Source organism: Drepanopeziza brunnea, assembly GCF_022702325.1.
Source record: "Drepanopeziza brunnea f. sp. 'multigermtubi' strain 214-2 chromosome Unknown ctg14, whole genome shotgun sequence".
Lineage (NCBI taxonomy): Eukaryota > Fungi > Ascomycota > Leotiomycetes > Helotiales > Drepanopezizaceae > Drepanopeziza > Drepanopeziza brunnea.
Genome location: NW_027094077.1, coordinates 1,351,326 through 1,372,383, shown reverse-complemented (window position 1 = coordinate 1,372,383; position 21,058 = coordinate 1,351,326). Strand labels below are relative to the sequence as shown.

Sequence of the window (21,058 nt, the reverse complement as noted above, 5' to 3'; positions counted from 1 at the left end):
GCAAGGCAAAGTCGCTTACTGAGCACCACGCCGCTGTCTCGAACCATGGATTGCTTCTTGTGCTTGATGAGATTGAGGGTAATGGAAACAGCGGGCTGTAGGAATGGAGAGTTGGATCCCGAAGTAGCTGAAGGCGCGTTAGAAGTGTTGGATGCAAACTATGTCCTTAGGCTTGCTGAAGTCAGATTTCGTGCGAGGCCAAACCCAAGGGAGTGCTCTGGAGGTAAGGCATGTGGAAGATGCGAGAGATTAATTAGTCTTCCACCATCTTCAAATGGACAATGTACAGATCGCACATAGACATGGAGACCACCCATCTGTCCTGGAAGGCATTAGAAGGTCACTTCGCTCTCGCATCAAAGATTATCGGGTCTTTCGTCCGGCCCCATTTTGATTCTGTCTCTGTACCGGGAATCTGGAGACCACAGCTGATACACTGGCCGTATGCGACACGCAAAAGATGAAGGCAGAGAAGGATCCGGAAGGGGAGAGTGCCTGGATGCTTGTTTGGCATTAGAGGAGCTGCCTTTTACGCAGCGCAAGAGACTGCTACATTAGATATATCTGACCCAAAAGAAAGGGGATGGTGGAGCTCGTGGTGCTTGATTCAATACCCTCAGAGCATTGTACAACGGCCAACAGGTGGGTTTGGAGAGAGAGCTAGATGCTATGACGAAAGGCGTTTGGGGAGCCGTATTCGATTTTGATGAATTGACTTCGGATGAAAGATGACGATGTTTGGCTGATTTGGGACAGGATCGGATACCGTATAGTGGTATTGCCGGAGCGAGAACCCTTCATGGGTACAGACAGACCTTGACTTCGTTCAGCCGGGATAGGTCGGATTCTGGATGGTTAGCAGCTCAACTCCTGCAATCGTCCTTTCGCCAGAATATTTGGCATTATGCATTGCAGAGGGGGAGGGGATAGGTCATGGGTTCAGCGGGGAGGAGCAAAGACGATGTCCAGAAAGCAAATGGAGAACAATTGTATGCATTGATATATTATATATATATGTAGATGGGAGGCAAACTGCCTAGGGAGCGCAAATTAATGTAGATAGTCAACCGTGAAATCCAACCAGCCAGGAAGATATGCGACCATTGACATGCTCAAAAATTGACAGAAGATGGAGTTTTTTTTTTGATCTGTTTGTCCGATTTAGTCCTAGGTAGCGCATTTTCGACGCCAATCAGGGTGGAGTGGACGGGCTGTCTAGGCCCTGTTTTTGCTATCCCACGAACGATATTGAAAAAAGTGACGCTCAAGTCCACTGGTTGGGCGCAAGAGGTAGTAATATGTGGTTTGGTTTGTGCTGTGAGAAAAATTGAAAGAACAAATGAGAAAATGTTGTCTCGGAAGCCTCTCCTCTTTCAGTGAGCGAGCGGAGCGCACAAACGAGCCATCAGAAAGCTCAGCGCAGAGAAAGTGCGGTATGGATGGCCGACCAGTTCAGGCTGTCTCTCTCCATTCGACCGCAGACTCGAATCCAGAGATTCCAGAGCACCAAGTTGGTTGAGGTCGTTAAGGTCGTTGAGGTTGTTGTTGTTGTTATGTTTGAGTTGGGGAAGCCAGAGAGGAACTGGAGCCGGAAAAGATTTTATCTTGGATCATTAGCTTGAGTGGCTGGTTAGCTTCAGGCTATTCCACTTTGGGCTTAGAACACTTCCCCACGGCCCTTCCTTCGCTTCTCGTCAGCCGCATTTTCCTCGCTTCTCTACCCTCACGACTAAAATCAACCGCCAGAGAAGAAATTCCACTGACTTGTGGACACACCGATGTGCGAGAGTGACATATCTGCGTCTATGGATTTGATCGCCACGGCCGACTGTAACGGAAATGTATAGTAAGAGTGACAGTTTCAGGGAAACGGAAAGGCCCCGAAGATCCGGGGATTTGAATCTCACCCGTTGTTGGTAGAAAGTAACCATTTTCGTCGGCACTGGCTGATCACTGTCTTCCAGTTCCTTCCGTCACTCTTTGTTTATTTCCATCTCAAATAATGCATTGCTGGCTTTCCATAATGCCCCAAGGAGTATACTCACAGTTTCTGGATTCATTGTGTGGGATCCATTGGGATAGGCACATCAGCCTCTTTCTTGCTTTACACGACAGCAGGCGACAGAACCCTACGAATACATATTCGATACCGTAAACCCACCCAAAGCTATACCTCTACCTCAGTCTCCAACCTTGCGAACAAAACCTTCCACTATTCGAGGCCACCGACACCCAGGGCAAACGGGGCTTCCTTCCTCTCAGATATCTGCCAATAATGGATGAATGTGGTCTTGTACCTCCTCTCTCAAAAATGACGCTACTGCGCCTCCCAGAAGAGATCCTTCTCATGATCCTGGGCTTCTTGAAGGAGGAATCCGACATCAAGCAGTGTACCCTCGTGAGCCGGCGCATGTACGAAACTACCATCGAACATCTGCGCAAGGCACACATTATGTCTGGCGGGATCGTGGTCCCACGCTGGTCTTCCTTCCGTGGCCAAGAAGCCACACTTTTCAAGTCCATACAGCTTGACGCAAATGCCAATATCAACAAACCCGTCCGGAGCCTGATATCCTACTCCGGCGATCCTTGGATCTTATACTCTCCCCGCAGCTGCGGTCCTCTAGCCATCGAGGCTTTCTACACGAGTGATTCCGCAACGTGTCTTCATCTTGCAGCCAGGGACGGCCGTGTAGGAATGCTGCGTCGATTGATTACGGCGGGCGCAGACGTCGAAGCGAGAGACGAGCATTCGTGGTCACCTGTCCTCCTAGCGATGGCTAACGGACACCTGGAAGCTGCAATGATTCTACTTCGCAATATTCCTGGCGAGTCACACGGTGCAAATCATCTTGTCATTGCCGACCATCACATGACTGCTCTTCATCTGGCATGCTATCTTGGGCAAGCAGGTGTCATTGGGTATCTTCTCGCTATGGGTGCTAACGTCAACGCCCTGGATAGCTTCGGACTCTTCCCCTTGGACTATTGGATGAGGACTAGTGAGCTTCTTCAGGCTCTCTTCAAGACAATTGGAAATCACTGTACTTTGGCGCCTCGCTTCACTGTGGCCTGTCTCGAAAACGCAGACCACGTCGACATCATATTGATGTTGGAGGAAGCTGGCGCACAGCGTCGCTCGGTACGATAAGTCTCGCAGACTGAAAGCGCATATGTTCCAGCCGATGTACAGCATTTCATGAAGGAGGGGCTTGGGGCCAGTGGATAGATCTTTTATGAGTACGCACTTTGACCATCCCTCCATAAATTTCAACCTCTACTCGTTTGATCCACTGGCCTTTGTATGAAAATCTATCGTACGGTAAGATCACTCCCACTACTCCTCCTCCCCCCACCCCACTCTCCTCCCCGCCATCACCAGAATATATATCCCGATCCCATTCTTCCAAATCCGCAACTCCACAAACACCCATCATGACCTTTTTTTTTTCCAACCTCCTCAAGATCGATCCCCCACCAAACCCTCAATCTCAACACCAAAAAATATCACAACCTCACACACCCCCTCTCAATCAGAACGCGATCCCACATACACAAACAACAAACACCACTTCTCCCCTTTCCCAACGCCCCCATAATTCATAATCTTTTCTCTCTCCCTAAAACAAAAAAATTCTTTCCCTATATATATATATATATTTATTACGTCCCAAATAGGTAAATACGCAATAGACCCTTTAGCCAGGCAGCACTGGATGTACAGACGTCTTTGTTAGAGTATATCATATCATATATATCATATCGCATATTATATATCGTATATGATATATACACGCTCAATCCAGCGAAATCCAGCGAGATCCAGCGAAGACAGAATATGTAAACTCCGTGATCCGTCTATCCGTCCATGGTATCCATCTGTCCGTCCACACGGCAAAATCAAAATCAAAATCAAAATCAAAATCAGAATCAGAATCAGAATCAACAGTGGTAATGATTGTACCAAAAGCAGAAACTTGTATAGGTAGGCTTTACCTGACTATATATATATATAATCCACTGTATTGCTCTCTCCTATCCCCGCCTTCCCTCCCCCTTCCCTCTCCTCCCCTCTCCTCCCTCCCTCCCTCCCCCCCTCCCTCCCCCTTCCACTCTCTCCCCCCCCCCCCCCCCCCCCCCCCCGACCCCCCGATCCCAAAAATAACTCGCCTCTCTAATCTCCTTGTCCGCAGCTGCTTGGATCTTGGATTTTGCGAGATGATTTCTACCTTAACCACCTTAACTACCTCATCTACCTCATCTACCACGACACGATACCTCCAACACCTCTAAACGCCTTCGTACATACTACACACACACACACACACACACACACACACACACACACACACACACATACATACATCCATACATACATCCATACATACATATACTCCGTGAGAGAAGAGAAGAAATATATGCATGCGTGGCTTTGCCAGCATAGGCTGATATCTCTATATCTACACTCACTCACTCACTCGCTCGCTCACCACGGCGCGGACCGGCGGCCGTCGATAGATACGATCAAGATACTACGGAGGGCGGGGAGGCGAGAGCCCGTCCATCCGTCCTTGGTGGGGTACTCGTCGCCTGCCGGCGGGCGAGATGTAGATGAAGCCAGGAGCGGCGATTGCCAGGCTGTTCGATGGCCCGCGGGGCTAGCTCATGGTCAAGGAACTGAACAGGATAAGCGAATGGGAAGAATCCAAGGGAGAATTCCGACTTCGATTGATGAAGGTACAAGTGCTGCCATGATCAATTTTCTCCCGCACCTCCCTCAATCGAGATCTATCATTCTCTTCTGTTCACTTGACCAGCGTTCCCCAGACCTCCAGTAAAAAACTCTCACGAATCACGACTCACGACTCCGTCGTCTAGTCTGCAACGTACACTCCCCAACACACTCCTCCCGATGCCCGTGCATCGGCCCAGCACACCCGCTACTCTCACTGGTGGCATCCGTCGAATACGTCGGTCTCTCCTCGCCCCCAGCATGATTCGAAGGGTGAACCACGCCCCCACGATACCCATACTCACTATACCCACCTGCGCCCCTGTCGTCCAACAGCTTCTTCGAGTTCCCACCCTCCCCGCTCCCAAAAATCGCGCCCGCGATCTCCGCCACGTTACCCAGCCCCATCTTCTCCATGCTCTCGGACAAACTGAACCGCTTGCCAGGACGGGCCTGCTCTCCGCGGTAGCGATCCTGACGCGCCCGCCGCCCGACGGCCAGGTCATTCAGCTGCTCCCGCGCGAAGGCGAGGCAGTACTCGAGCATGAGCCAGAGGAGCCAGCATACGAGAGCGACGAGGATGCTGAGGGCGAGGAGGAGGATGACGAGCTCGAAGGAGGCGAGAGGGTGGCTGTTGCTGTGGTTGGTGGTCTGGATGGAGGGATTGTTGTTGTAGTCGGGTACCGTATCGGTGTTAGCGAGGGCGGGATGATGGCGGTGGATTCGGGAGCGGAATGCTCGGGTTTTGAGCTGTGAAGGGCTGTTGGGGTGTGGGTGGTAGTTGTCGGCGAGCTGGATTCGTTGGATGTGGCGGTAGTGGACGGACATGACAGACGCTGGGTGGACTTGCACTGCTCTGGTCGGTCGGTACCTCTCAATGTGAGGGAGCTGTGGTTCGGTTGCTGCTAAGCGAACGGGAGGTGCAAGACGGCAAGTATTTTCTCTGCTCGTAAGGATACAATTGTAGGTAGCGTCGTTAATGATAGTGATGTTTAGGTTCGTTGGATGGCATTGCCAGACCAGATTCCCGTCTGGCTTCCACTGCAATCTGCATCTTTGAAGAAGAGAACGTGCCGAAGGCGAAGGAAGGAGCTTTGCAAGAGGAGGTCATCTCCCTGATCACTGGAATTTTGGGTTTCGTCACCAGTCTATCCTATCCGTATGCTGGAGATGTCCTCAACTCGGGAAGTGACGAGCGACGCCGAGAAATGGATAGAAGCCAAGCAGCAAGCAGTAAGCAAGGACCCAGCCATCTCGGAAATTCTCAATATCAAAGGGGGGGGGCTTCTTCTATATACAACTACGTTGTGGTTGAGTTGGAGAAAGTGCTTCGCGAAATTGCTTGATTAATATGTTGCTTGGAAAGGTGCTGGTTGGGAGTCTCGGGAACTCTGCCCCTGCTCCGCATGCGGTGCTGGAAAGTAAATAGAGATATGGTCACGTGCGTGCCACCTGACCATGATTTCCCAAGCCGCGAATATCAATAGCTGTGGCGCAGCGGCTCGATCACCCCGCGCCGCCCAGCCCTCTCACGTACGGAGCCGTCCAAAGCAGTTCTCTGGCACCCGTGTGGCACTGCCAGGCACTGCCAACACCAATGTCCGTAGTCGTATTTGATTGCGACAGCACAGCATCCTCGCTTCCACTGCATCGCTTCCCCCACCAGAGCTACCACCCTAAACGGCAGAACTCGCGAGAGCAGATCTATCTTTGTAAGCGTGTCTCACAAACGCCGTCAATCGCGAAGGAGAATTTCCAATCCTTCGGCCTTTCGATTCGTTTCCTTTTTTTTTCTTTTTTTTTTTTCTTTTCTCTTCTTTTCTCTTCCCTTCTTCTCTTCTGCCACGCGCGCACCACCGAACAAAGGAAGTGGAATTGGAAGGGGAGAGGGGAGGAGCTTTGTTCTGGAATGAAATGAGAAGGAGGTAGGTGGGTTGTGCGGAGGGACCCCCTTATCGGAACATGGGTCATGATTGATTGAAGGCGGAGGCGGGCTTGAGGGGGGGAGGAGGGGAGCTGGGATTCTGTGACGTTGTGATAAAGATAAAAAATGGCCGATGTACTTAGGAGGAGAGGGGTGATAAGAGACATTTCGAGTTGTGAAACCTCATTCATTCCATTCTCGCTTTTCTGGAAGCGAAGGGAGGAGAGAAGAGAGGAAACGAGACGACCGAGACGAGACGAGGGGAGACGAGATGAGGGGAGAGGAGATGAGAGGAATTGAGAGGAGAGGAGAGGAGAGGAGAGGAGAGGAGAGGAGAGGAGAGGAGAGGAGAGGAGAGGAGAGGAGAGGGTTAAGCTTGAGCTTAAGCTTGGGGTTGTTGGCTAGCCGAGTCGCTTGCGGATGATAGATTGTTGACAGAGGTCATTGGTGGTGGGTATACCATTGCCATTGGATGTGATTCTGCAGCTCCGAATCACCAAACTCAAACGCAACAAGAGAAAGGAGGCTCGAGCGCCGGTGCTGACGATGACGAGTGACGAGTGACGAGTGACAAGATGACGGAAACCGCAATAGCGCTGAGTTCTCTGATATGTACGGGTACCTTGCCGAACCGTTGTATTTACAGAGTTCTACGGTACTGTAGATACTTACGATATGGCTGTGGACCTGGCCGTATGATGGCAGCAGTTATTCTTAGAAATGAACTCGATTGCTGCACAGATCAGCGATTGGAACATGCAGACCATAGGTATCTTACGCTGGGGTGGTGCTCGATCCGTAGGGAGCAGCAGGGCACTGGAGTAGGTACGGTAGGGAGCGTTCACGGTTCCCGTCGTTCAATCCGACTTGGAGAGAATGTCTCGCAACCTGTCAGTCAATACTCGATGCTCAGGATGACCCTAGTAGTACCTACCTGGACAGCACCAGCCCTCCCGCGCCACGGCCCAGATCAGACCGACACCGGCAGTTTCTTTGTCATTTGATCTCCACTTGGGCTATAGAGAGGGCTCGTTACCAATGCCGTCGAGAGTTCCGAGTCGGCAGCTTCGCATCTTTGCATTTTGGTATTTTTGCATCATCGCATCGTCGCATCTTTTTCAGCTTCAGAGTGTTGTGATATCATCCTGGTGTACCGCGAATCCGTTTATTGACGACTTGATTGAAGGTCAGATTGATTAAGACCTACCTCCTGCTGCACGGCACATTGACCTACCGTACCTCTCTACTCTCTACTCCCTACGACCGGGTCTGGTCTGTACAGAGTACACAATCCAATCCCTAGCCGAGGCCTTCCCTGGTCGGCTACCTACCGTACTCTCGACTGTCAACCCGCCAAGGCGCTAAGCAAGATCCCAACCTCCGAAATCACACTTTCGGCCACTCGGCCACTCGGCCACTCGACCACTCGACCACTCGACCACTCTGCCCCTTCCCCTTCCCCTTCCCCTTCCCTTTCCTGGCTCGATTCCGAACGAACGCCCAATCTCGTCTCGTGTCGACCCGTCTCGTCCAACTCCCTCCCCACGCTTCTGCTCGGCAACAAAACACACCCCACAGCACAAGCTCGACGACATCGTTCCTCAACCTCCCACACAATTTCGTTCCAAATTGTCGTCGTCTAGTGATTGTGCCCTCCCCCCCCCCCCCCCCCCCGCTCCTCACGCGTCTCGAAAGAAAAAGAAAAGGTACGTACGTTCGTCCTTGTATTGACACTCCTGGGACCTTCTGCCGAGCTCTCAAATCATCCCTCCAAGCTTCGGTTTCGGAGCTATGAAACTGCGAAACTTCTGTCAAACTCTATACCCGTCAGCGTTGGTCCGCCGGGCGCAAATTGCATTGCATCCAATCCATCGCAAAAGAAAAAAGAAATCACCGACCAAGAGCTTCCGCGCGTCCTGCTTTGATCGGTAGCTTCTGTTTGATTGTTCTTGCATGCTTTATTGTTCTTACAGGTGAAGCTGCCGCTGATACACGCTCCTTTAGACCGCATCTCTCTACGGCACGCCGACCAACTCCGACGAGTCATTCACTAATTATCATCACAATACCGCCATTCAGAATCGGGACCAGCTACAATGGGTTGTGGAATGAGCACCGAGGAGAAGGAGGGGAAGGCGAGGAACGAGGAGATTGAGAACCAGCTGAAGCGGGACAAGATGCTGCAAAGAAACGAGATCAAGATGCTTTTGCTGGGTCAGCACTTCCGATCTGCCACATGCCACATGCCACACTTGCTGACAGCTTCACAGGCGCTGGAGAGTCCGGAAAATCTACGATTCTGAAGCAGATGAAGTTGATTCACGAGGGAGGCTACTCGCGCGACGAGCGGGAGTCGTTCAAGGAGATCATCTTCAGCAATACCGTCCAATCCATGCGCGTGATCTTGGAGGCCATGGAGTCGTTGGAGCTTCCCCTGGATGACCAGCGCGCCGAGTACCACGTCCAGACCATCTTCATGCAACCACAACAGATTGAGGGTGACAACCTTCCCCCTGAGGTTGGCGCTGCCATTGGCGCGTTGTGGAAGGATGCCGGTGTTCAAGACTGCTTCAAGCGATCAAGAGAGTATCAGTTGAACGATTCTGCCAAGTAGTAAGTTGCTTTTCTCTTCATCCCGAGTTTCAATTGCTCTCTCCACGACCCTTGGGTAGCTTTTGATCGCTATACATCGTCGCAATTTGGATCTGTAATAGAGCGCCTTCCGATGCTGACCTGGATTCCGCAGCTACTTCGACAACATTGAACGCATCTCCCTCCCCGACTACATGCCCAACGATCAGGATGTCCTCCGCTCGCGTGTCAAGACCACCGGTATCACCGAGACAACCTTCATCATTGGAGACCTGACCTACAGAATGTTCGACGTCGGAGGTCAACGATCAGAGCGGAAGAAGTGGATCCACTGCTTCGAGAACGTCACCACCATCCTGTTCCTGGTTGCCATATCTGAGTACGACCAACTGCTCTTCGAGGACGAGACGGTCAACCGCATGCAAGAAGCTCTCACCCTCTTCGACTCGATCTGCAACTCCCGTTGGTTCATCAAAACTTCTATCATCCTGTTCTTGAACAAGATCGATCGTTTCAAGGAGAAGCTCCCCCTGAGCCCAATGAAGAACTACTTTCCCGACTATGAGGGCGGCAATGATTACAACTCGGCTTGTGACTACATTCTGAACAGATTTGTCAGTCTCAACCAACATGAGACGAAGCAAATCTACACCCACTTCACCTGTGCCACCGATACTACCCAGATCCGCTTCGTCATGGCAGCCGTCAATGGTGAGTCCCTGCCTCTTCCTCGCGAAGTACATACAGTACATGCTGACCGTTTATCTCCCAGATATCATCATTCAGGAGAACCTCCGTCTTTGCGGCCTCATTTAGATACCTTCAATGCTGGCGGACTTTCTCCATCGGGGTACACGGCGTTGATACCACAAAACTAGGCGGCCTAGTAATATACCACAAACACCTGGCTTGCGCTCAATACTCAGACTCATGCCCACGCCTCATATCGCATTTTGGCCGCCTTCCGCCGGACTGGATACCACGATATCGAGCAGGGCAGATACTCTTGCAGCGATTGCTAGATGTTCTTGCGTTTTTCTCTTCTTCCGTGTGCCTATTTGCTCCTTCCACTACGATACTGGTTTCCCGGTCGTTTTTTTTGCGTCCACATTCTTCTGAGTACCCTCCTGTCTTTCTCTGTTATTGACTATACTTCTTTTTAATGCGGACGAACGATAGGGCCTCCCATTATGCTGTAGCGGTTTTCAGCGATGGCCTTCTTTCTTCTTTGGTGGTGGGGGCGTGTGGCGGGAGAAACTATGGTGCGGATGCTTCTCGTGGACGGGATACATGTGAGTGTAAGATGAGAGCGAGTAGGAGATTGGTCTACAGGCAAATCATGGCGAGATGAACGTGCAAAGATGAGAATGGCGGAGGGCATCTCCGCGTATTGGTTGGGTGCGTTGCCACCTGTTGCTGAGCAGTACGTCGTTGGGATCTAGTCCACGGCATAGAGCTCACTCTGACGGGTAGAAATACAGCAAATTACACGATGCTTGTGCTCTCATGATTGACTTGATGTGACGTGAAAATCAGTGTGTCGTGAACAGTAAACAGCTTCGTAGTGTTGAGAATGGAGAGGATATCAGCCGCATATCTAGATACCATAGGTATGTGATGTAATACTTCGTAAGTGGTGATCGTCCGCTGTCCGCCCGTCACACCTCGAGCTGTGTCAACCTCACGTCCACCCACCAGTCCCACCGAACAAAACCCCATGGCCAAGTGCAGCTTCTCTCGAACAAAAACAAACAATCAATTCCCTCCATCGCCTCAACAACCGACACCCCGTCAATCAATCAAAGCGCGACGGACGAGAAGTACAGCAAAGAAAAGCACAGCAGCAGCACCTCCCTTCCCTTCCTCTGAGGATCGATCATCGATCATCAACATCTACCTCAGCCTTGACTTCGACTTCGACTTTTACTTCGACTTCGACTTCGACATCAGTGTCCTGAGCAGGATCCATACCTCTACTTTATCTAGGTGCTTGCTTGCCTGCCTGCTTGCTTGCTTACTTACCTGGCTCGCTAGCTATCTATCTGTCTGTCTGTCTCGCTAGCTATCTGTCCGTCTGTCTGTCTAGCTGTCTATCTATCTGTCTCGCTAGCCAGCCAGCTAGCCAGCCAGCCAGCCAGTCCGCTCAATCAAGCACGCACGCACGCACGCGATGCGCACGCGCACGCGTACGGTCTTCCTCCTCTTCTTCTCGCTCTCGTCCCTCTTCCTCTTGTCGAGCGCGCTCGTGACGCTTGATGCGGTAAGGGCGTTGACGGCGCGGACGGAGGGGTGTAGGCGGGTGGTTGAGCGGGGGGGGAGGGGGGAGGGGGAGGGGGAGGGGGATGGGGATGGGGATGGGGGAGTGGGAGTTGGAAAGGGGGTGGGGGTTAGGGATGGGGTGGGAGACGGGGAGGGGGGTGGTGTTGGAGATGCAGGGCAGGTGGTTCTGGGAGGGGGTAGGGGGAAGATGGTTGAGGAGGTGGGTTTTTGAACTCCCTTTTTTGTGTGTGTGTGTGTGTTTTTTTTTTTTTTTTTTTTTTTTTTTTTGGACGTTTTTGGGCTTGGAGGGGGAGGGGTTTTCTCTGTGTAGGCTGTTTTTGTTTGGCTATTTTAGCTATTTTCTTTGCTGTGTTTGTTGCTGAGGTTGAGATTTGGAGTTTGACGTTTGACGTTTGGAGTTTGGAGTTTGGAGAAGGCTGGGAGACGGGGAGGAGAGACTGAACTCCAGGGCTTGTGAGGAGCCGATTTGAGTTTTTGGAGCTGGTGTCTGAGGATGGAGGATGTGTTTACTATCCCCAGTCCCCAGGTATATATTGTATTAGGGCACAAAACTCAAGGGAAGAGGAAGAGGCTCAGTGTCGAGATGGAAGAGGGGAGATGTCTTGCGTTGTCTGGTCACACTGTGGTGTTCCCAGAATCGCGGCGACCTCCCTAACTACATCTATATTGCTTGCTACGTTTCACTGTCGCTACTGAAAATGCGGACGATGCTGTCCGTAATTTATCTGAAGATTTCAGGGCTGATGATGGCGCGCCTACAGGCAGTATCAACCGCCCTCAGAACCCTGTGTTCGGATATCCTCGTCGAGCTTGAGAAACCTCTCTCCACGATGATATCTCAACCTTCTACAACATCAGACTCCCTGGTACGTCTTCCCCCCCCCCTTCGCATTTCCCTATCCAATTTTTATTCGTCCGAACCTTTTCAATGGCTAGCTAGCTAACGGCTACACGCACACGCAGACCCATCATCTAGACTGCACCACCGTCAAGGGCGAATACCACGCCTTCCTGTCCTCCACGGTCAAGTTCCTGTACGCCGTACAGGAGAGACAACAGCTCTGGGGCTGGGGCACGGAGAGTGGTGTTTATGAGGGTGTCAGCTGGATGCAGGCGCTCTGGGCGAGTCGGAAACCTGTGACGTACCCTCTTCCTTTTCTCTCTTTCCCCTTCACTCTTTTCCCATCTGCCTACAACCCCCCCCTCACCTCACCTACTTCTCAGCTACCGCTTTTCGGCCATCTGAGCGAGGAGAGCGAGAAGACGTGGGCTGAAAAGGGAATGAATGAGTGAATGAGTGGCTAAGACGAGAAGCAGAACTCCCAGCATCTCAGTTTCATCGAGCAGCAGATGAGCTGCTATGCCGACACGGGCTGCTTCGGGAAGAAGAGTAGGGAGGTGCTGAGGAGGGATGTGGAGGTTGTGGAGTACCTTAATGACTTGATGGATATGTTTGTGTGACTCGGGGGTGGGGGGGTGGATCGTGATGATGGTGGGGATGTAAGGATTGTAGACAAGAGGACCTGTCCCAGCTACGGAGATTGAGCTCAGAGATAGGCGTTTGCGAAAGGGTGGGTGGCTAGGTTGTTGGTGCGGATAGGAATTACGATGTTGGTGGTGTTAGCTTGTCGGGGGGCCGTTCCTTCCGCTTGGGGAATAGGTGATGCGAGGATCGATTCGCAACCCCACTGAACGAAGAGTTATGTATCTGAAGTACAGAATGTTCTGATCTTTTCAATTCCACTTACTACTTTCATTTCGAAATTCCTGTCTCGAGAAAGACTGAACTGAACGCACGGGAGGTTGATATAGCGCTTGATGTATATATATATATATATATATATATACATACATTGGAAAACAAGATTATCTCGTCCTCGTCCGTCCGCCGACGCCTTCATTGATATCTCTCCACTCGCACATATTTCGCGACTCTCCCACGAGCACAGAGTATCTCTACTCGAAGAACTGCTCCAGGGTCGCCTGACGAGCCCCATCCATACCAGATCCGATCCGATATTCCTGAGAGAGCTTGCGCCTACTTATTCCCCCATCTCATCTCGCGAGCAATCGCCCCCCTCCCCTCCCCTCCCCTCCCCCTTCCCCCTCCCACCCCACCCTGTTCAGCACTTTCATACGATTTCAGCCTCAGCCTCAGCCTCAGCCTCAGCCTCCCGTGCCCGCTCGTCACGCACACGAAAAGCAACCAACGTCATCGAGTAGAAAACACATAACCAAGCCAGCCAGCGTGATGTCATGGAATGAATGAAGACCGGGGCGATGTGATGTGAAATAGGTCTGTGGCTGCTGTGATCAGATAATGATATCAGAACACTGGAAAAGCTGTCTGGATAATGAGAACTGGCTTCGTCTACGTCGTGTTCGCCAGCCGGAGATCGAGAGAGAGATATGGTCGAAGTAAGATGCCTTGCAGAGAACTTCGTGTTTTACCTGGCCTCTGCTCTTGGTTGGCGGCGTTGGATCGAGTCCCAGGGAACGAATAATCTAGGGGGTCCTTGGATTACAGGCGGCAGAGCTTCAGAAGTGAGCTTCTTGGTCTTTGGTGACAGAACACAAAACAAACCAGAAATTTATGTGAAAACAAGTCCGGATTGCAGAGAGGAAGAAGGGGGCTTGTGAAAACCATATAGGTGTATTATCCCTTTCCTTCCCGAGCTTTTGTACAATCTATGCATCTCAAATCTTCCCTCTCCCCCAGCACCGCGTAAGCCCCGACCCTCGGTATCAATCCAGTTCCTCATCAACCCTTTCCCCTCCGGTCCGTTCGTTCCATTGCATCTCTCAAGGTCGCTGAACCCTGACGCCCTCCTTCCCACCCCTTAAAAAGCTTCCATTACACTCCTCGTACGCGCGCCCAGCACCGAAACCCAGACCGACGAACGCGGGCCACACTCTCCGCTTGAACAGGAGGACGGAAAAGACGACTCCGAAGGAGAGACCAAGGGACGAGCGGATGAGGAGGGAGGAGAGACAGCGATCCCACTGCGTGAACGTTAGCTCCTTTTCGACTTCCAAGTCCCAGTCCCGATTTTCAAGGCGGAGAATGGCTCGAGAGAAGAATCCAGACACACCTTCTCGTTCAGAAGACTCTCGGAAACAGGCTTGCTGGGGCGCGCAACGGCCGCGGGAGGAGGGATTGACGTCTCAGGCATGGTGGTACGATCCTATTCAATCCTCAGCGAGTGTCTCCACCGTCACATTCAAGATTGAGGACTTACAGCGAGTTTATCTTGAGCTGAGATTGTCGGGTGGGTGAAGCTGTGTTGCCGGATCCTCATGGTGAGCTCCTACCCGGTTTCGGATTCGGCATGCGGTGAGGGCTGCTGCTGCATGAGACTTAGCTTCCGTAATTCTGCCGCTCCACCTTTCTAAAAAAAAATAAAAAAAGTTGCCCGCGGTAGAATGCGGCCAGATGCGATTGATTGGCATATATTGGATGGGAAAATGGTAAGTCCGGTTCTCTGTCTATTTCATATGTTGGTCGTGAGCGAGGCTAATGCGAATTTCTCAGACGTCTACATCTCGCGCCGCGCAAGAGCAGCTCGCTCTGCTGGAAAAGCAAGCAGCCCCATTCGGGGACCAACTTGTCGAAGCAGCGAAATTTATTGGAGTCGGTTTGGATACTATTCAGAAATGTAGGAATGGTGGAGAAGAAGGAGCGGAGGACCGGAAATCCGTCGCATACCACGGGAGAGAGGAATGGCTGCTCAGATGGTTACTGAAGAGACTACAAGCCCCCAAGGACGATGTCCCAAGGTATGCAAGACATTTCTTTCAGGAAGTTGATACTCATGAACAGCAGGACAACTCCTTCATCGTGGAGATTGCTCCAGTATCTAGTACGGAGCGTTCCTCTGCCGACTGCAGCTGGGATTCTTGTTGAGCGACAACTCATAGCAATCATCCGACGGACGTTGGAGGATGCAAAAAAGGCTGGAGGCAGTGTTATGATGTCGCATTCGGCATCGGATTCGAGTGCAACGGAGCAGGGGACTGTGAAGGTGTCCAAGAAACGGAGAAGGAATGGGGACTTGGTCACCAAGCCCGGCAACCAAGAGAGCAACGGGCTCCCGGCCTTACTGGATGCCATATTCTCAGCATTGAATATCGTGGTGCAGTACACGAAGCCGATTGGAGAGGAAAGAAGCACCGAGTTCTCGGCAGAGTATATGAAGACGGTGCTCAGAACTTCGGCTGAGGAAGCAGCTACGGTACTGGGCTTGTGGCTATCCCTCTGCAGCAGAGCTCTACCACTTCCGAAAGACCTTGTTTCTTCGGGATCCTGGCTCACGCCGTTCATTGAGGTCTGGAACTTGCATACTTTAGACGAGAGTCCTCATCTACAGTTTTCTCTCTATGCCACCCAGCCGCTGTTACTCCTACTTGGAGCGTTGAAGAGTGGATCACCCGACACCGATTTACCCTCCTGGATCGGACAATTGGAAAAGCTCATAGCACAGAATATTGTGGTGCCAGCGAAAGGGAATCCAGAGCTGCTGGAAATGTTGACAAAAGCTCCTGTGCTCCAGAACTTCGATAATGCACCGTTACTACTCGAGGTGGCTACTCGGTCTATACGGCCAACTGGATCTGCAAGAAGACGAAAAGCCCAAGATCAAGTGTTTCTACAGTCTTTCTTCGCCTCGCTAAAAGAGACGATGTCTCAGGCCGCTGGGGACAATGGGAAACAGATTCGTGCGATGCTGAGGCTGGCAATCGATCACAAGCTAGGCTTGGACGTTGCAGTTTTGAGGTCTATCGCAGAAGTCACCAAAACCGATTGGGACATCTTGGCTACGCTGATTGAGCTAGATGCAAATGTGTTCCTGGTACCAACAGACGGCAAGGATACGCCATTGCTGGATAACCTGCTCGAGGGAATCACAGAGATCTCAAATTCCCAGGTCTGGCCGGATAATCGGGAGAAGATCGTTTCGACGATTTTGATACCGGTGATTCGATCTTTCGCCAAGGCCAGAGATCTCTCGGGCTTCATCCGACATTGGTTCTCGCAACTTGTTCAAAGCCACCAACTTCATGGAGACATTGGGGTTGGTTTTGGAGCTTGGGAGGACGAGAACCTCCTCGCTGAATTTGGGACTCTTCTACAGGTCCATATGGAGCCCAAGCAGTTGTTGACTGTTCTTGAGGGGCTGGAAATGAAAGCCCACCCAAATGCGGCGGTTGTTATATTGGAGGCCATCGCTGGAGCAATTGACGGAGAGGAGCGATGGGTGGATCAAGTCCTATCTCAATTGCATCACATCATATGGAACAGTGGCGTGGAATCTGGACTCGTACATCGATACGGTTTCCGGTCCTGGAGGATCTTGTCACATGCTATGTGCTGGATTGAAGATAGGCATATTGTAGAACTCTCAGAGCTCTGGGAAAAGAACGTAGCACCCTTCGACTCCGTTTCCAGGATCTCGACAGCCAAGAGCCTCATTGATGAATCCGGAAAAGGCCAGCTTGAAGCTCTCGAAGTCTTTAGGTTTACTTGCTCTGCATGGACTGCAAGGATTAGAGAGGACGGAAATCGGATAGAAGAATTGGACAAGCCAGTCCTGCTTGGCCTCTTCCGTGCTCTGGCTCGAGACATCAAGCGGTTCACTGATGATCTGCGGAAAAATAAGGATTTGGGAGATGAGATATGTGGCTCGAAGCAGAATACTTTGAGCAGAGGTAAAGGCTGGCTAATCTGGTCATTCGTCCGATGTTTGTTTGTCGACCACCCAGACGTACTGGTGTAAGTGGATCTAATCCTTGCACCGAGATCTATCACTAACTAGACAGTTTGTTCTTCGAATCGGAAGAAACTCTGTTTGTAGAGATGTTGGAGCAAATCTTCTGCATAGCTTCTGCTAGCGACTCCGGCAACAACCCCAAACCTTCTAGCAAGTGGCTTCAGCGAAACCCAACAGCATTCCCTGATCTTTGGAGACATTCATTACGCGGTGGAGCATCTGTCTTGAGAACCAGTATTCCACAGAATCCCGAAAATCCGGTCTTCAGTCATAGAGGGCTTCTCAGTAAGTTTAGTCCACAAATCTCAATAATGACTCGGGCATCTAACTGTCTGTAGAAACTTTCGTCAATACTTTATTGAATCACGAGACAAATCTGAGAAACCCTCTCATCAACAGTCCCGGTAATGATGTATTCGCCGTGCGTAGTCTGTTGGAGTTGACAATTGATGAGATTCCGAAGGAATGCAGAGGGCGAATCATGTCAGGTTGGCTACCGCGGGATGAGGAATCGGAAGCCAGTGAACCCCAACAGATTTCTTATGGCTCTACCGTTCTTCACCAAGATGTTCTTGCATTGAAGAGAAAGGTTATGCGTATACCCAAGCTCTATGAGGTATGTACTCGTTGGTTCACTGTTCGTTTAAGTCCGCTAATTTCTCCCAGGGCATGAGATTCCAAGAATTCATTGAATTTGCTGAGACTCTAGCCAAGTCTGGTATCCCAGGAAGGCTTCATAACTTGGCGTCTCTGAAAGAGCTGGCCAGGTTGACATTTGTGTAAGTACTGACTGATTTTCTGTGACATTCGGCTTCGAGTACTGATTGATTGTTCCAGATCTGCTCTCCAAAATCCTGACCAGCCTCGAAGCAAGACCTTTCTCTCTGACACTTTCAAGAGCATACGAAAGAGGCTTGCCAAAGCCAGTGAGAAGAAGAAACATCGACTCCATTTCGCCCTCATCGCAATTTTCGAAGTAGCTCTCAGCGCTTTCCGCGAAAAGGCGACTGTTTTACAAGGCGTCGATACCATCTCCCAGGAAGACCTTCACAGCGTCACTACTTCGTTCAACAACGGTATCTTCGTACGATTGGAGGACGTGCTCCAGAAGTCCGAAGGGTGGCCTGAGGATGACTGCCTCCTAGTCCTCAGCATCATCGATGCCCTGTCCACACTCGGAGTGGAGAAGCCGCGATTGGCAGGATTGGAAGTATCGAATTTTGTTAGCAATGCGGATCCCCACTATGGGGAGCGACTTGCTACTTTCATTTTCGCTCACGGTTCTGAAGAAATTGGGCCAGAGCAGCTGGAAGGCGATGTGGCCAGACCCTTTCCGATTCGGGAAAGAACGAGGTCGGCCGTTTCGGGAAAAAGCGAACAAGAAAAGCTCGATATACTGCGGGATATCCTTGACGCGGGCTTAGAGCGATTGGATAAGCTCTTGGTGGCGAGGGAGTTGATCAAGTCGGTTGAAGGTAAGGTCCTTTGTCACTAAATGAGACTGAGGATTTGAGGATTTGTCCCGAAGCCCCGGAAATCCCACTTCTAAGATGTGCCTAAGGACCCAAGAATTATGGTTGAACGGGCTTTTTGTACATCCCGGAATTACGGGGAGCATGAGTGATGAATATGTACTGACTATAAACAGATACCCAGAAGCCTAAGGACGATAAGGCCACTGAGGCATTTGACCTCACTGAAGGGTACAATATTCTAGCCACCTTTCTACCTCAGTGCACAAACATTCGGCAATTCTATATGATCAGCGAAACCCTCGAGCTGATACTCAAGACTAAACCGAAGAGTATTTCCCAATTCAGCATCGACGCGACCCTGGGCAGCATCAGCATCTTCTGCTCACCGGAGAGCCCCGATCTCTATCCCATCTACCTACACCTCTGCACCCTCGTGCGCACGATCCTCACCCACCACCGTATCAAGCTGAAGGGCCACTCTCATCTCCTCCAGCAAACACTACAAGCCCTCCTCCGCTGCCTGTTCAACCCCCTACCGCACAGCACAGCGAAAACAGCACGTTTTAACCCCCGTCCAACATGGCTTCTTCCCAAAACTCGTCAGCTCGGCGCCAGAGAGGCCGAAGCCTTCAACAGACTCCTCCTCTCCATCAGTGATCCCACCGTCTCGGCGGTCCAAGGCCATTCCAGCACTCTGACATCTGAGAAAGACAAGGCGAAGCGGATCTCGGCGCAGTATATGAAATTCGTGTTGGAAGATTACATACGCGGACAGTTGGAAATGCGAATGACACCAGATGTCCGGGAGGCTTTGATGCCTGGTCTGTACGCCATCCTGAACACGTTCTCAGAGGAAACTCGGAACGCTGTTAGTGCCGAGATGGATGGTAGTGGGAGAGCCGTCTTCTTCCGCCTGTGTCACGACTGGAGGAAGTTTGAGAAGCCTAGACGATGAGGAAAATTCCCTGTCACGATTGTCACGAGTAGAGACTCGGGAAACGAGGATTGGTGCAGACACGGAACCGGGCCTGCGACGGATCGAGTTGCAGCCCGTGGTTGAATAATTTTCTTATCTCACGGGATATGATATGTAGGACTTGGGATATCGGGAATTATACCGATGCCGACGCTTCCCCCCAGCGTCACAGAATGCGACCTGATGGATTCCATTCTCATCTACCAGGCCACGAACGTGATGTATACAGTCTTGGAATCTATCTCCTGGTCCTCCCTCCTCCTCTCTCTCTCCCTCTCTCTCCCCCTACCATGCCTGATAGATAACACGACGTGAAATAAACCGTCCCACTCAAACCGCGAATGAAACACGGTCCCACCCCCTAAGCCAGCAGCAGGAGTACCGGTAGTTTCTCAAGCACTACTTAGGAAATGGATCGTGACGGGGCTGGGATTCTCAGCTTCTGGAGGAGAGGAAAGAGGAAAGAGAGAAAGAGAGGAAAGAGAGAAAGAGAGGAAAGAGAGAGAAAGCTTGACACATGGTCTTCTTCGTACTGCATATCGAAAGCTTTGCTTGCCATCGTTCGGTTGGGGCTTCACTATGTAGGTGAACTACGCGTGTGCGATGGAGAAATGATTTCTCTCTCTCTCTCTCTCTCTCTCTCTCTCTCTTTTGTGTATGTGGTATGAGGAAGGAAGGAAGGAAGAAAGAAAGAAAAAGGGAAAAAGAAAAAGGGAAAAAGAAAAAGGGAAAAAGAAAAAGGGAAAAAGAAAAAGGGAAAAAGAAAAAGGGAAAAAGAAAAAGGGAAAAAGAAAAAGGGAAAAAGAAAAAGGGAAAAAGAAAAAGGGAAAAAGAAAAAGGGAAAAAGAAAAAGGGAAAAAGAAAAAGGGAAAAAGAAAAAGGGAAAAAGAAAAAGGGAAAAAGAAAAAGGGAAAAAGAAAAAGGGAAAAAGAAAAAGGGAAAAAGAAAAAGGGAAAAAGAAAAAGGGAAAAAGAAAAAAGAAAGAAAGAAAGAAAGAAAGAAAGAAAGAAAGAAAGAAGAATCATGGTAATTTGGGAAGGGGAGGAGAGGAGGAGCGGATTGGGAAGAAAGTGCAGAAGAGACGGAAGCGGAAGAAGAAAGATCATCTGTCATGGATTTGGATTTGTGTTTTTTTTTTTTTTTTGGCTACATCCCTTTCGTGAGACTTTACATTGTGACAATCCTATCGGCACAACATCTAGATACAAGAATCTAGTACCTACTCCACCACAAAACGGACGAGCTTGCTTTTTTGTCTTCGGCATGCGTCTGTTCCTCTTTTCTCCCACTTCAAGAAACCCTCGCTGCGCC

General features: G+C 50.7%; 6 protein-coding genes across 6 annotated transcripts; 4 read left to right on the top strand and 2 right to left on the bottom strand.

Annotated features, from left to right (window-relative positions):
• Positions 1 to 2,311: 2,311 nt before the first annotated feature.
• On the top strand, positions 2,312 to 3,151 carry L3040_007975 (uncharacterized protein; the record flags this gene model as incomplete). The annotated part of the gene is made up of 1 exon (XM_007295522.2): positions 2,312 to 3,151. One exon carries the CDS (start codon positions 2,312 to 2,314, stop codon positions 3,149 to 3,151), a length of 840 nt encoding a protein of 279 aa, XP_007295584.2.
• A 1,701-nt stretch (positions 3,152 to 4,852) lies between these two features.
• Positions 4,853 to 5,560, bottom strand: L3040_007974 (uncharacterized protein; the record flags this gene model as incomplete). The annotated part of the gene is made up of 1 exon (XM_066154770.1): positions 4,853 to 5,560. The coding sequence occupies one exon, from the start codon at positions 5,558 to 5,560 to the stop codon at positions 4,853 to 4,855; it is 708 nt and encodes a 235-aa protein (XP_066010666.1).
• Positions 5,561 to 8,752: 3,192 nt separating this feature from the next.
• Positions 8,753 to 10,064, top strand: L3040_007973 (uncharacterized protein; the record flags this gene model as incomplete). Its single annotated transcript, XM_007295524.1, has 4 exons — positions 8,753 to 8,870; positions 8,927 to 9,269; positions 9,403 to 9,959; positions 10,021 to 10,064. 4 exons carry the CDS (start codon positions 8,753 to 8,755, stop codon positions 10,062 to 10,064), a joined length of 1,062 nt encoding a protein of 353 aa, XP_007295586.1.
• Positions 10,065 to 12,271: 2,207 nt separating this feature from the next.
• On the top strand, positions 12,272 to 12,989 carry L3040_007972 (uncharacterized protein; the record flags this gene model as incomplete). The annotated part of the gene is made up of 3 exons (XM_066154769.1): positions 12,272 to 12,394; positions 12,492 to 12,665; positions 12,846 to 12,989. 3 exons carry the CDS (start codon positions 12,272 to 12,274, stop codon positions 12,987 to 12,989), a joined length of 441 nt encoding a protein of 146 aa, XP_066010665.1.
• A 1,341-nt stretch (positions 12,990 to 14,330) lies between these two features.
• Positions 14,331 to 14,827, bottom strand: L3040_007971 (uncharacterized protein; the record flags this gene model as incomplete). Its single annotated transcript, XM_007295526.1, has 3 exons — positions 14,331 to 14,531; positions 14,621 to 14,713; positions 14,768 to 14,827. 3 exons carry the CDS (start codon positions 14,825 to 14,827, stop codon positions 14,331 to 14,333), a joined length of 354 nt encoding a protein of 117 aa, XP_007295588.1.
• A 166-nt stretch (positions 14,828 to 14,993) lies between these two features.
• On the top strand, positions 14,994 to 19,726 carry L3040_007970 (uncharacterized protein; the record flags this gene model as incomplete). Its single annotated transcript, XM_007295527.1, has 8 exons — positions 14,994 to 14,996; positions 15,061 to 15,305; positions 15,352 to 17,298; positions 17,346 to 17,581; positions 17,635 to 17,912; positions 17,963 to 18,075; positions 18,134 to 18,771; positions 18,945 to 19,726. The coding sequence occupies 8 exons, from the start codon at positions 14,994 to 14,996 to the stop codon at positions 19,724 to 19,726; spliced, it is 4,242 nt and encodes a 1,413-aa protein (XP_007295589.1).
• Between the last annotated feature and the right edge of the window lie 1,332 nt (positions 19,727 to 21,058).